Source organism: Phalacrocorax aristotelis, chromosome 2 (assembly GCF_949628215.1).
Source record: "Phalacrocorax aristotelis chromosome 2, bGulAri2.1, whole genome shotgun sequence".
Lineage (NCBI taxonomy): Eukaryota > Metazoa > Chordata > Aves > Suliformes > Phalacrocoracidae > Phalacrocorax > Phalacrocorax aristotelis.
The window spans coordinates 60,413,137-60,427,523 of NC_134277.1; the positions used below are offsets into that span (position 1 = coordinate 60,413,137).

The following is a 14,387-nucleotide window of genomic DNA, read 5'->3' on the forward strand; positions in this document are numbered from 1 at the left end:
GTAAATCCAGGCTTGTACCTTGTTTCCTCTTCTCTTTTCCATTGCCCTGGCAATACAAAGTAAGTGGGAGTGGAAGTGGAAATCATGCTTTCTCTGTAAGGCTATGGATTTTTCAAACTTAGTCTTTCTACCAACCTTGAATCCTTTTGCATGGGAGATAGGGATGGGAGGGAAGAAGGGGGCAAGATGATATTAGCAGTGTTCCTGTTGTCTCCCAGCTGGAGAAAACTCAAACGAGCTCCAGGCAGCTCTGAATTTTTCTGTGGCTGGGACTAGCGTAAGACCAGCACAAGCACAGTGAATATCTAAGAGTTTCTTTGACAACCTTCCCCCTCAAATGCAGTGCCCACTAATGCAGCACAGCTACGAAAATGTGCCAAACAATCCAGATTTAAAATGAAAGTGTGCCTTATGTGGAGATGTTTGGCATGACTTGCAGTTTTCCCTTTCAAATGTTTTTATCCTGAATGGTGTTTATTTCAGCCACAAAGAACTTTGCTAGGATGCAGGGCTTTTGGCTTTTTTGTGAGGTGGGGTTTTGTGGTTGTTGTTTTTTTTTTAATGTTTATGTATCCTTGAACGACTTAATTCTCAAAAGCACCTTGTTAAAAATTGGTGTCTAATTATACTTCTTTCCTGTGATGTCTGTAGGCTGGCACTGTTACAAGGATGCTAATTGCCTAATCTATGGCTTGTAATTTAAAATCACTGTTAAATTCGTTTAAAAACCTATCTTTGATCAGCCCTTTAGATTTAAATTCATTTCTCTCTGCCCCCCGAGCCCAACGCAAAGAAAGAACGAAGTTGAGAGAGAAACAGAAGCGCCTTTGGTTTTGCCATGAACGGGATGTTTTTCTTCTGTATTCATAGCAAGTTTCTGGGTTGCGCTACTGTATGGTAACTCAAATTACAGTTTTCACCCCCACGGCAGTAATTTTCTTTATTATCCCAGGGGCAAATAAACTCACATGCTCTTTCTTATTCTGATGGCAACCCCTCTACTTTCTACCCTTTGTTACCACAATGGTAATTGTCTTGTTTATCACTGACATAAATGAGCCTAGAGTCAGCTTGACACAAATTTGGCAAATTTTCATGTATCTTTTTTTTTTTTTGTCAACTTTTTAATTTCCTTTCTGTTTCTACAGGGCATGTTTGAATATTGCACAAATAATGAGAATCCTTTATAAGTTCATTAGCTCACAGTAGGAGGCAGAGGGAGAGTGTGAGGCAGATATATCAGCTGGGAAGGTGGCAATCCGTAACTTGAAGGCTGAAGCATAGATCAGTGGCAGCAGGAAGAAAGCTTGTGTGTGGTTAAGAAGTAGCTTTGCTGATGGAAAGTTGTAGCAGCATGACAGCCGATGCAGCAGTGGACAGAAATGTGCACTAGACCAGCCATAAAACACTAAAATGCTTTCTGTTGGTTTACCTTCCCAATTAATTTAAAAAAATAGTGTGTCTACATGTATTTATAAAATATTTTCATTTATAGTATATATTTATATATAGCTAGTATTATGATTACATATAAAAAATTACAGTATGTTCTTTCTTTTGGAAGCTATTTTTAGGATTTTGAGATGCAGAGCAACTGAGCATTGAGAAGGACTAAGCTTAAGAACGTTTAACCAGCTGCATAAGTAGAGGTTGAGGAAAACTTCTGGGTTTTGGCACTTTTTTTTTTTTATTCAGTAGAAGTGGGCTTTATTGCTGGCATATTTACCTGTCGTTCATTACACATGCTTGTGTGAACAAGGAAAACACTATTTTGGGTTGAATTAACACAATGATAACTTGTGGGATGTGAAAATTAATCCTGCTGTGCTGGGCATCGTCTACTTTCATATGCTCAGCTTCATGAAAAAATGGGAGAGTCCAGAGCAGAGCAAGAAGAATAATTTAGTATGTAGAAAACACAACTTGTGGCCAAGATGAGCAAACTTGGCCTTTTTAATGTAAAGAAGAGATTCATATCTGCAAATAGACAAAAGATGGCTGCAAGGAGGAGTACAATAAGCTGTTGTCCAAATTCATGGTGGGAAGAAAGAAAATGAGTTTTAACTGCAGCAGAGCAGCTTCACAGTGTAGAGAGAGTGGGAAAAATGCTGGTGCTGAAGGGCTGGTGGAGCTCTAGGCTGCTTCAGTGTATTGAGGTATTTACATCATGAGAGATTTTAGCTGGAGTATGTCAGGAATGATACATGGATGTAATTGAGCTTTTTTGGGGACTGAGGTTATCTTTGTGGTTCACCCCAGCCATGTGATTCTGCTGTTCAACTATGATCAGGAAAAAGATTCTGCTTTTTTTCCTGGCACTTATTGCTCTAACTATAATTTGAGCAATTGAGCAACCTTTTCCTGGAACATCTTGTAGAGTGATATAGTACTTATTTAATGTGACGTTAAGAGTGGCGGAACTAAACCTTTAGTATATGGGTTTAGTTAACTTGCATTTGAACTGTTGTGAGTAAAATAGTTGTACTGTGTGTGATAGACTCTTACTAATCTCATGTGGCCACAGTGAAAGGATTAAGTTTTCAGGTCTTAGAATTCATGTGTTTGTCCTGGCCAACTGTGAGAGCAAACCACGGGCACCTACAATGATTGTATCCCAGAAAAAAACAATCTAATATCAGTTTCACTCTGGAGGTGTGTGAAGATGCCAGGAGTTGTGCTTGCTTGTTCTTTTGGGACTGCAATAGCTCAGTTCAGCTTCTGGCTGTGGAGGTAACCTAGTCATGGCTGAGAAGTAGTGCTTGATACTGGAAAAATGATTGGCTAAAGTATGTGCCATGCTATATACAGCCATGATTTGGTGGTGTTCATGGTTCCTTCCAATCTTCTCAAATTATTTTATTTACAGTGAAATTTTCCAGTTGCTTAATTGCATTTATGTGTGAAAAATGTGCTCTTGCTGGGTGGCTCTTCATGAATACATCTCTTCAGAAACAGGAGAAAATAGGTGCAACATCGAACACACAAATTGTATTACTCATGGGACTTCACAGGTTTTAGTTTACTGAAATTATCTGTTATAATAAAGACAGGAAGTGCAGGTTTTCAGATTTCCATCATCATTAATAATTAGGCAATATTGCATTGGCAAATGCATGTCACATTTAGACACTTATTTCTTGGGTTTTCCTGAATGCAAGATACTTGGTTGGAATTGAATGTAGCTTAACTGAATCCAGAATTGTTGTATTTCTTCAGAAAGAATTTTCTGGAATTTCTTTAGCATCACAGTAGGTCCATTAAAAAAAATAAAACCAACCAAACAACTTTTCCAACGGCACTTTAAATCTCCAAATTAATCTTTTTATGTGCATACTACGTTTAAGATGTGCATAAAGCTGCAGCTCATCAAGAAACTTGGTTTTCTTCTTGGACATGAACCTCATTGCATTTACTGACACATTCAGGCATGGTTTCCAAGTGCATGTAGACAGGGCACAGAAGCTCAGCACTGCAGCTAGCTGAGTGTGCTAGCACCTTCCTCCTGCTCTGTGTGTTATGGTGAGCACCCTGTGAGCAGCCGTGGCTGGCTGCTTTCTGGGTTCTAAGGGCTAGGAGCATTGAAGTTCTTACAGCTTTATTTTATTAGACCCTTATCTTTTACTTAAAGTACTGCTTCCTGTGCTTTTCTCATCAAGGTAACCTAACTCTACAGGGGCATCTCAGGTGCAGCTTAGCTGTGTGGCTTGTGGTGAGCAACTTGGCTGTAGACTTGCCTTCTGGTCACGCAGAAATTGCTGTCTCTAGAAGTCCATCAGAAATTTGGTTTGAAGAACTGTTGTTGGAGTTGCACAGTTTTGCCTAGTTAGGATTTTATTTTTGTTCCCTACTACCACATTATTTTGTTTAGGGGAAGGTGATATTTTAGTAAATAATTTGAAGATATTTTTAAATCGAGAAGGATTTTTGGAAAGGGGTCTATGGCTGTAGGCAGAAACTAAAACAGGCCTTTTATTGTCATTTTTACATTAAGATAATTACATAATAGGCAAAAATAGCAAGAAAAAAACCTCAAAGCAGAAGTCCTGGTTGACTTAGAATCTTTGCTGTGCAGGATCAGGTTGTGTTTGACATTTTTAATGTTTTGGAGCTCTTTTAGATGAGTGTGCCTACTCTTAGAAAAATTGAAGCGTGTTGAAATAGCTTGAAACATTTTAGATACATGTGCAGTTCTATATCAGAACGGTGCTGGTTTCTTCAGTTTTAGCGCTGTTCCTCATTCTGTCACTATTTGATTGATGAGGTTTTTTGCATGGTGGTGGTGGGTAGTGCGTCTTGTTTTTTTGATTGCAATTTATTTTAGATTTCAGCTCTCTCAGCTGAAGGTATTGCGAGCTTCTGTAAACTGACAGCCTAAAAGTATGGAAGGGGCAAACCCAGAAATGTTCAGCAGCAGCTTCCAACCACATCTGCTTTGCCAACACCAAATGAACAAGGGCAGCCTTAACATTTGGAAACCTGGTAAAAGCTACTTTGGAAAACATTTCAAGCTCACAATGATCAAAATTATGTTAAGTTACTGTTCTACTAATGAGTAAAGACTTAGTTTAGTTAAACTTTCAGATATTTTCTGTAGGAAGGATAATCATAATAATATAAGTACGAGGAGAAGAATCAACTAGCAAGGAGTGTGCATGCACATGGGAAGATGTGGAGGCATTCACATATCAAAAATATACTTGTTTTATAAAAAAATAAACATTGTTATATATAACTATGTTTTACCATAAATGGGAGGTAACAAAATTGCAATGCAGAGCATTTTTGAGTGTGTATATCAATACCATATAGATTTCTAGCAATGCTTCTTTCTTACTGTTATGTCTGAAAGGTTTACTTTTAAAATGATAGATGTAAAAGTTGTTCATGCTTGTTCATACTTATTTTTGGTTGACTTTAACAACACTTGCGTACTTATTCTAAGTTTAACTATGAGACTGAATTTTGGACTTACTTTACTTTTTCAGTTCTTAGGCAATATAAGACTGAGTTCCAAACTACAGAATTTGTGCCCAAACTTCAAAAAACTGACAGATGTAAGGTTTGATTCAGACTATTGCAGCAATAGTCCTACAGAATAACAAGAACATTGAAGGAGTGTGGCATCATGTTGGGTTTTTGTGGGACTTTTAAAAACCTTTTTAATATACACAAAGTAGTAGATCAAACAACCAGCTTCATGTGGTCTTACTGTCAGAATACAGATCTGGAATTCAGAAGGAGTTTTGTTCTCATATGTAACTTTGAGTCATGGTAAGACTTCTAGTTCACTTGACCTATTTTAAAAAAAAATTATCAGACATGGTTTCTCCACCATATAGGATCGGAATGAATAAGGGTTTGGATAGATCTGTTGTGGTACTGAACAGAGAGAAAATTAAGCTGACAGAGCAGAAGCTTACAGTGTATGTGTGTTTATATATAAAAATCTGGTTTTCAGCATTTTCAGTTTTGCAGTTGATCTTCTGAATATATATTGTAATAAAGCAACAAATAAAACTTTTTCCTAAACTAAACTGCAGGTATGCCATTTCAGTGTATAACTATTTCTTGAGTAAGTTTGGGGTTTTTTTCCCCCCCTTCCTTGTCTGTTGATGCTTTCAGCTTTTTTTAAGGGGCTCAAGAGTTCAAACCAGCTTGAGTGACATAAACCCAAGCACCTCACAATCTATTTAGCTTTCAGTATTTTTCTGGGAAGAAAGTGATGGAGAGGTGTAGCTGAACTTTGTGGATCTGATGCACTGCCTACTTTTGTCGCATTTACTAGCATTTAATTCCATCAGTTCCTGTGAATCTACACCTCTCCTATGCCCCTATAAAGCTGAGGAGATTTACTCCTGTATTAGCAGCAGTTTAAAGGAGTTTATCCCCTGCAGCAGCCATATTAACTGACAGATGTGAAATGTATTTAACACATTCACTGTGTCACACAGTGCAGACTGTCATGCTAGGTCTTCTATTTATAATGAGTTTTGTACTTACAAAAGGAGGCTATTATTGAGCCCTAAAATTAAACCTGCCTTTTTACATAGTGAGGCAGAAACTGTAGTTCACCAACATGTTACTCAAACATCATGTAGGGTAGCAGAATTGCTAAATCCTTTTTGTCATTCAACTCCTCTGGTTTCTAGAGATAGCCAGCAGCTGTGCCAGCTGTGTGGGATAACTCTCTCTTGATCTTTATGCCAGTCAGAAAGTAAAACAGAGGTGAGAACGTCTGCTTTCCTCAATCAGTAAAAAGCTATTGAAATCTAAGAGAAGTTGACTCCAGCTTTCGGCTGTCTGGAGCCTGAAAAAGGTATTCTGTAAACTGATTTTCTGAACCATTTGCTTTTCCTCAAATATTTAAAATAGAGGTTCCTAAAAAATCGGAAATGAGTGTTGTCTTCCCCTGTCCATCAACACCTCCTCTTTGGGGTTGAAGTAAGCAGTTCTGGGAATGGAGAAGAACCCAATAAGAAACACAGCAATGAAAGTGATGTTAAGGTCTGGGTGGCTGCAAGGTTTTTGGTTAGTTTTTGTTTCACTCTAAGCTACTCGCCCGTCGTCTCCTTCCCTAGTCAAGCTTTCCAGAGAGAAACTTTCCTCCTCAAGCCATGCTGAAGCCCACTGTTGTGAATGTTAGCTTAATCAATGGTGAGCTTCAAAATGCGTTCATAGTTGCTTTTGTTAGCTGATTAAAATGACTGGATTATCTGCCCAGACTAAGAAGCTTAAAGCAGCGTGATGTTTCACACCAAAAGTTCAAATTACATAAATTTTTTTTTAACTTTTTACTTCATGTTAGAACATAGCCAATTCCTTTCAAATTTTAGCATGAAATGGATTTGCTGTCTCAGTTTGATCTGTATTATTCAAGTGATGAAACTTTAAAAAAACTATAGCATCTTTTTAGTGCTCTTCTCTGTTTGTTTTTGATTCTTTTTGTACATAGCTTTTACCCGACTCTAAGACCTTGGATCACTGGTCTGACCGGGTTTTCACCTCTTATTACTTGTAGACAGTTTTTGATGCAATATGAAAGTATGGTAGGTTAAGAGTGAGGAAGGCATTTGTAGGGTGTTCCCCCCCCTTCTCCTCAGAAAGAATAGAAGTAATATTTGGAAAAAGGGGAAAAAAAAACCAACAACAAAACCTGGATGTATTATGCAAGAAATGGCTTATCGGGACATCAGGGCACATGTGAGTTTTTACCTTTAGCTTGGAAGGTTTTTAGGTTTAATACTATTGTGAAGTCTCTTAAGAGTATATATATTGTGTTTGGACAAACTACCAAGAAAGCAAATACACATTTTTGGCATTTTACTTCTACTGGCTTGAAAAGTGGAAATCTATTGCCCTTGTATCTTCAGTCCTTCCATTCTTTTTTTTTTTTCCCCCAGAAGAAATCAGAACTGAAAGACACCCCTCCCTCTCCTCTCCCCGCCTCCTGTGTATGTAGATATATTCAACCATTTCTCGCTGTTTGCATGTGAACACTGTAGAATTCATGTCCAAATCTTGCATTTTGCTGACTTGTACTTTCTTGACTCTGTTTTTTTGTGGTTTTTGTTTGTTTGGTTGGTTGGTTTTTGCTTCTTTATTGTAACCTTTATCAATTTTCTATTTTAAGCTGTTTTTATTCTGCCATGGTCTCTTCCTTGTTGTATTCTGTTTTAATTTTCCTCTGTTTTAATGTACTTGAGTGACTTCTAAAACAATGTTCTTTAAGTGTTTGTCCTTTCATCTATTCTAGCTTTTCTTTGGGTTTCGTAATTTCTACTTTTGCCTATTCTCCTTCTGTCTTACATACTACTGATCTTTTTGTGCAGCATTTCAGAAACCCTTTTAAAAGAAGTACTGAATTATAAAGTGATCCAGTGTTGTCTTCCCTTCTACATAATCTTCTACTTCTCTGATACCTTTGTATAATGTTTTACTCTTCTCACCTTCACAGTTGCCTTCTCTGCCTGATGCTCGCCATTTCTGTGCTTGTTATGGTTTAGCCCCAGCCAGCAACTAAGCCCCACGCAGCCGCTCAATCGCTCACCGCCGGTGGGGTGGGAGAGAGAATCAGAAGGGTAAAAGTGAGAAAACTTGTGGGTCGAGATACAGACAGTTTAATAAGTAAAGCAAAAGCTGTGCATGGAAGCAAGGCAAAACAAGGAATTCATTCACTACTTCCCATGGGCAGGTAGACGTTCAGCCATCTCCAGGAAAGCAGGGCTCAATCACACGTAACGGTTACTTGGGAAGACAAGCACCATCACTCTGAACATCCCCCCTTCCTTCTTCCCCCAGTTTTATATGCTGAGCATGATGTCATATGGTATGGGATATCCGTTTGGTCAGTTGGGGTCAGCTGTCCTGGTTGTGTCCCCTCCCAGCTTCTTGTGCACCTGGTAGAGCATGGGGAGCTGAAAAAGTCCTTGACCAGTGTAACAACAACTAAAACATCTCTGTATGATAACACTGTTTTTATCACAAATCCAAAGCGTAGCTCCATACTAGATACTGTGAAGAAAATAACTCTATCCCAGCTGAAACCAGGACAGTTCTGCTGTTTATGTTAGTGGCTACCCTTTGCCATCTGAAGTCAACAAAAAAGTCTCTTTCTGTCATCATGTCTCTTCATACATCAGAACATGATTGTTTGCTGTTTCCTACTGCATCTTAATTACCAGTTATTTTGTCAGTTTACCAACTTCACTTACACCTTCATTTGTGTTTCTGTACCCCTGCTGTGGGATTTGTACATTTCTGCTCCTTGCACTAGAATCTACACTTTCATTTTTGTTTATTCCCATTTTTAAGGTCATTAAGTATGCATCTACATATGGGTAAAACCTGCTAAAAAACTATCACATGCTCATAAAAAGATTTTTCACAAGTTGAGTTTATTTAGAATATCACACTCTTTTGTCTTTATTTGAAGAAATATTAATTTCTGTTATTTGGTGTTCAACATAATATTGAAGCTTAACAAATGCTGACTTATGCAGAAGCACCCTGTTCTGTGACGTTATACTAACTAATAACTACATAGCACTTTCTATTTCTCCCATTCCAGAAGAATAGAAGGGAGGGAGTCGTATCTAAACACTTTAATTTTCTGTAAAAATATTCAGTAGGGGTAAATGACTGTCTGATTAAACAGTGTAACTTGGTTTTGTCTTCCATATAGCAATCTGTAGTTTTTTTTTTTCTGAATTGTAGTAGTATCTGTGTACAAAGATTGTCCTGCCTTCCTGAAAGGAGCAAACTTAGGCAAGAATGTCATATGGCCCTACATAAAGATCTGGATACTACAAGACAAACCCCCCTTTGGTTTTCTGAAAGGATTTAGAAAATGAAAACACCAAACTTCTGGGAGATTGTAAACAGTATTTGTCATCTTCTTGGCTCGACCTGGAATGTGTCTGTTAAAATTTGTGACTTAGTATCACAACAATTAAAGGTTAACATAGTTGGTATTTTGTGATTACATTTAGGTAGCATGTAAAGGGTTAGAGAAATACTTCTGAAGCAAATAGATGATGAATTCCATAAGAAATCTGAATGAAGTGTCTGAAAACAGACACAGAGTCTTGTTGATAATGAAAGAATCTGTTGACCTTAGTTTTGGGAGAAAGGCAAAATGGCTTGGAATATTTCACTATTTAAGTAAAGTGCCTACTTCTAGTATAAAATTTACTTTAGACACTGTAATGAACGCATAAAACTTCCCAGGAAATTTTCTCTAGCATTGACAAGGAGCTTCTCTTTATATGTAGGTAACAGTCTAGCTTTGCATTCATGCCATGTCAAAATTGGAGACTTTTTTTAGCTCCGCTTTCCTTTCTGCATCTTGATAGTTGGTTAGAGGCCTTAAAATGTGTGTTTGTGTGATCAGTCATAGAATCATCAGAGCCCAACAAAACAGTTCTTCCTTATGGATATTTGAAATAAAGCCAGTCTTGGAAGGAGATCGCTTGCAAGAATTGCCAACAAATTAGATGAATTTTTTAGAGTGGTTATGAAGTCTGGTTAAATAAACATTTCATTTCTTTTAGAAGCTGATTGATTGATTCCAAACAAAAAAGCTATACTATCTGGTCCTTGGAAAACAAAGGAGCACTGCACATTCCTTTTAAAAAAATTTGTATAGAAAAAGATGTATATAATTTACCAATTATATAGATATACACATACCAATTTATATAAATTACAAGTTTTACTTTTTCTTTGCATAAAATGATTTAATTTATTCATGTATAATACACATAACTAATAGTAATGGCATAGTGTTACATTGATTATTACAGATGTAATAGTCATACATTTCAAAGAAAATATAGGAATTACTAGAAAAGCTTCTATCTATAATGATTATTATTATGTCTGAGCTGTTCACCGTTACACAATTTGACAAGCAGTGTTACAACTTGAAATAGAAAGCAGTATAGAAAGGTCAAGGCAAATTGAAACAAAACCCCCTGCTAAATCAATTAAACTTGTAAAATTTTAGATCTTGCTGGAACAGAGCATTAGTTATGTAGGTATGTAATAACATCAAAAATATGGGTATGCATGAATGCAGTTCTGTCATATTGCTACTTTCATGTCATAAATGCTTTGCCTAGTCTTTTTGAGATCATTTCATAAAAAATAAATGTAATCGCACATTGAGTATAATATTTGGATCATGGGATGCAGGCATACACAGAGTCAGCACCTCCGAGTTGGGTGTAAGGATGGATTTCCTTGACCTCTGTTCTTATGCCTCCCACCTCCATAAAGTTTCTCCTGTGCCACCTTCACTCTCTTGCCTGCATGCCGCCAGCCTATTTTCTTTTGTCCAGAGAAGGGCCACCAAGATGATCAAAGGACTGGGAAGCCTGACATATGAGGCTAGGCTGGGAGAACTGGGTTTGTTCAGCCTTGAGAAAAGGCGGCTTAGAGGGGATCTCATCACCATGTACCAGTACTTAAGGGGGAGCTACAAAGAAGATGGAGACTCCCTTTTTATATGGAGTCACATGGAGAGGACAAGGGGGAACGGACACAAGTTGCTCTTGGGGACATTCCGATTGGACATGAGAGGAAAATTTTTCACAGTGAGCACAGTGAACCATTGGAATAATCTCCCCAGGGAAGTGGTTGACTCGGCTACGTTGGACACCTTTAAGTGTCAGCCGGACAGGGTGCTGGGCCATCTTGTTTAGACTGTGCTCTTCCTAGAAAGGTTGGACTGGATGATCCCTGAGGTCCCTTCCAACCTGTGATTCTGTGAATCTGTGTAATAGAGTAACTGCAGGGCTGTGTAGAGATAGGTATTACATGTAGTGAGAAATTTCACAATTTTGAGTTGGAATAAAACCTGAAAAATTCTAAAATTTACAGAGAGAAAACTCATAAGCTTTTTGGTGTATCTTTTGAAAGAAAACTAAAGGGAAAAGTATGTTGGATCAATAGAAGTGTCTCCATTTATGATGTAAAAGTTAAACCAGTGCATAAACAGAGTTCTGAACCAAAGCATTTTCAAAAACAGTTTAAAGATACTCTTGAAAAAGTTTGGTTGTTCCTCCCCCACCCCACCCCACCCCACCTGCACCCCACCCCCACCCCCCCACCAAGGTGGTGGAATTCTCTTCCTATTCTGTCTTTCTCTCACATCCCAAAAAATGAAATTGTGTGCTGCAAGCTTTTAATCACTTCTGTATCTTTTGGAAAGATTCTTTGTTTTCTGTGAATGCCTGTGGAGTGTCACTTTAATCTCAGAGGTATAGTTCTTAATATATAAAGTCAATTTATTGTCATTATGGATTTTTTGCTTGAGGATATGAAGATCGTATTGCTGTGTTTTATTTCATTCCAGCTATTTATGAACTCTCTTGTGAAGCATACAAACACTTGGGCAAAACTTCAAATTACTACTGGATAGATCCAGATGGCAGTGGGGCACTGGGACCCTTGAAAGTTTACTGCAACATGACAGGTAACTGCATTGCATTTGCTAATTCAATTTTTTTTAAATGTTGTTGGGAGAAAGAGTCTGTTCATAATTCATATTACTTGGCAAAATAAAAATAATTGCGAAGAGGTTTTCATGAGAGGGGTCATCAGATCTGTAGTCACCGTTCAGTATAGTCTGAGCAAGGCAGGAGTTATATCATTTCATAAGCTTTTTGAATCACAGCTCTTAATTAGCCTTAACAGGCTTTTGTATCCTCAGTGGTACATCTTTTTTTTTTTTTTTTTTTTTTAAAAAAAGTACATATATATGGCTAGTTAGCAAAACTGTTGTATATCAATATATAAGTAATTCAGTAATGTCTTTTGTTCATGTGGTACTGTAGAAGGCAGCTTTTTAGAAATGTCAGACTTTTGTTTCACATGCTTAACACCATAGGCAGGGAGTAGAAATTAATTAGAAGAGGAACAAAACATTTAGGTTTTCTTTTTTGCCTGTTTTGTCTTTTTAACTGGGGTTAGGGTGTATCTTGTTTAACTTCTGAGACCATATATATAACTGCATTAACTTATTTTGGTTCTGTTGCATGGGTTTTTTCCTGCTTTTAAAACTAGTTTTGCATGGGTAATTTCCCATCTGGGCATTCTAACAGAAGATATCCTGTCTTAGTCATCTGTGTTGCCATGCTGAGGCAGAAAATATGGTAATGAAAAACTAAAAGAAGGCAATTTTCCGCACTGGGAGTGTATTATTTCTTTGGACTGTTAATGCATGACAATTTTCTCAGCACTTTTTCCTGATATGAAATATTCAGTAGCTGATAAAACAGACATGTCCCCTGACTTTCCCCAGATGTCTGCATAATAAGTTTGAATTTCAGTCTGTTTGCACTGGAAATCTGGCATATGTCTGAGTCCTCAGACTTCAGTATCAGCAACATGAACGTGAAGGTGCTATCATAAGTTTAAACAGTAACTCTGCTTCTTTAGAGATCACAGGGACTGAGGATCATGTAGCTCTTCTTGAAGGCAGAAACCTGTACATGTCTGGACCTGTGGGGTGGGTTTTATCCAGCTTGGATGGGAGAGATTGGGAGACTGGTGGAGGGCGGAAGCTGACTTGAAAGGGGGTGCATGGCACGTGCAGCAGTCCCCAGATGAGTGCTCATAGACAGAGTGTTGGAGAACAGGAGAATACCATTGCTTCATACTGCCATTAATGTCTGCATTTCTATAATAAACGCATACCTAAAAAGAAGCATGATCTAAGCTCTGTGAGTGCCTTCAGTCGTTCTTAGACTGGAGAGACAGGCCAGCCAATCTGTTCTGAGACACAAGGGTAAAGGCAGTCATTCAGGTAAGTGTATCCTGACCCATTTAAGGCTTTTAAAATCATAACTGGCAACTTGAACTGTATCAGTAACTAACCAGGCAGGCACTGCGGGGACCAATGCCAAGACTTGCCAATACATTATAGTAATTTCTCCTATTCAGAAGATTAACTGCTGTGTTCACCGATCCCTATAGCTTTGCGTACTTTTCAAGGGTAAATTTGTAAATTAAAAATACACTACTGCTGTAGTGTCAGGCACAAAAAAGGACACCTGTCCGGAATCACAGAATGGTAGGGGTTAGAAGAGGCCTCTGGAGACCATCTTGTCTAACCCCCCTCCTCAAGCATAAGCAGGGACACCTAGAGCAGGGGGCACAGGACTGTGACCAGGCAGATTTTTAATGTTTCCAGGGAAGCAGACTCCACAACCTCTCTGGGCAGCCTCTTCCGCTGCTCTGTCAACGCTCACAGTAAAGAATTTTTTTCTCATGTTTAAGTGGGACTTGTTGTGTTCCAACTTGTGACCCATGTCCTGTCGTTGGGCACAACTGAGAAGAGTTCAGTCCAATCGTCCTGACACCCACCCTTCAGATATTTAGAAGTATTGATATGATCCCCCCTCAGTCTTCTCTTCTGCAGGCTGAACAGACCCAGATCTCTCAGCCTTTCCTCATAAGGGAGATGCTCCAGGCCCCTGATCATCTTGGTAGCTCTCCGCTGGACTTGCTCAAGCAGTTCCCTCTTCTTGAACTGGGGAGCCCAAAACTAGATACAGTACTGCAGAATGTGGTCGGTCTCACTAGGGTGGAGTAGAAGGGGAAGATAACTTCTGTTGACCTGCTGGCCATACTCCTTTTAATGCATCCCGAGATACAATTGGCCTTCTTGGCCACAAGGGCAAATTGCTGGCTCATGGTAAACTTGGCATGAATGTCCACCAGCACCCCCAGGTCTGGTTGCTTTCCAGCAGGTCAACACCCAACCTGTACCAGTGCATGGGGTTGTTCCTCCCCAGGTGCAGGACCCTGCACTTGCTCTTGTTGAATTTCATGAGGTTCCCCTCAGCCCAGCTCTCCAGCCTGTCCAGGTCTCACTGGATGGCAGC

At 38.7% G+C, this 14,387-nt stretch overlaps 1 protein-coding gene across 1 annotated transcript in view; it reads left to right on the top strand.

Annotated features, from left to right (window-relative positions):
* The window catches only part of CNTNAP2 (contactin associated protein 2), a 1,177,124-nt gene that overhangs the window by 808,842 nt on the left and 353,895 nt on the right, over positions 1-14,387 (top strand). Inside the window, exon 12 of the mRNA XM_075083760.1 lies at positions 11,855-11,974. Within this exon, the coding sequence (XP_074939861.1) occupies positions 11,855-11,974 (120 nt within the window). The remainder of the gene's footprint in view (positions 1-11,854; positions 11,975-14,387) is intronic.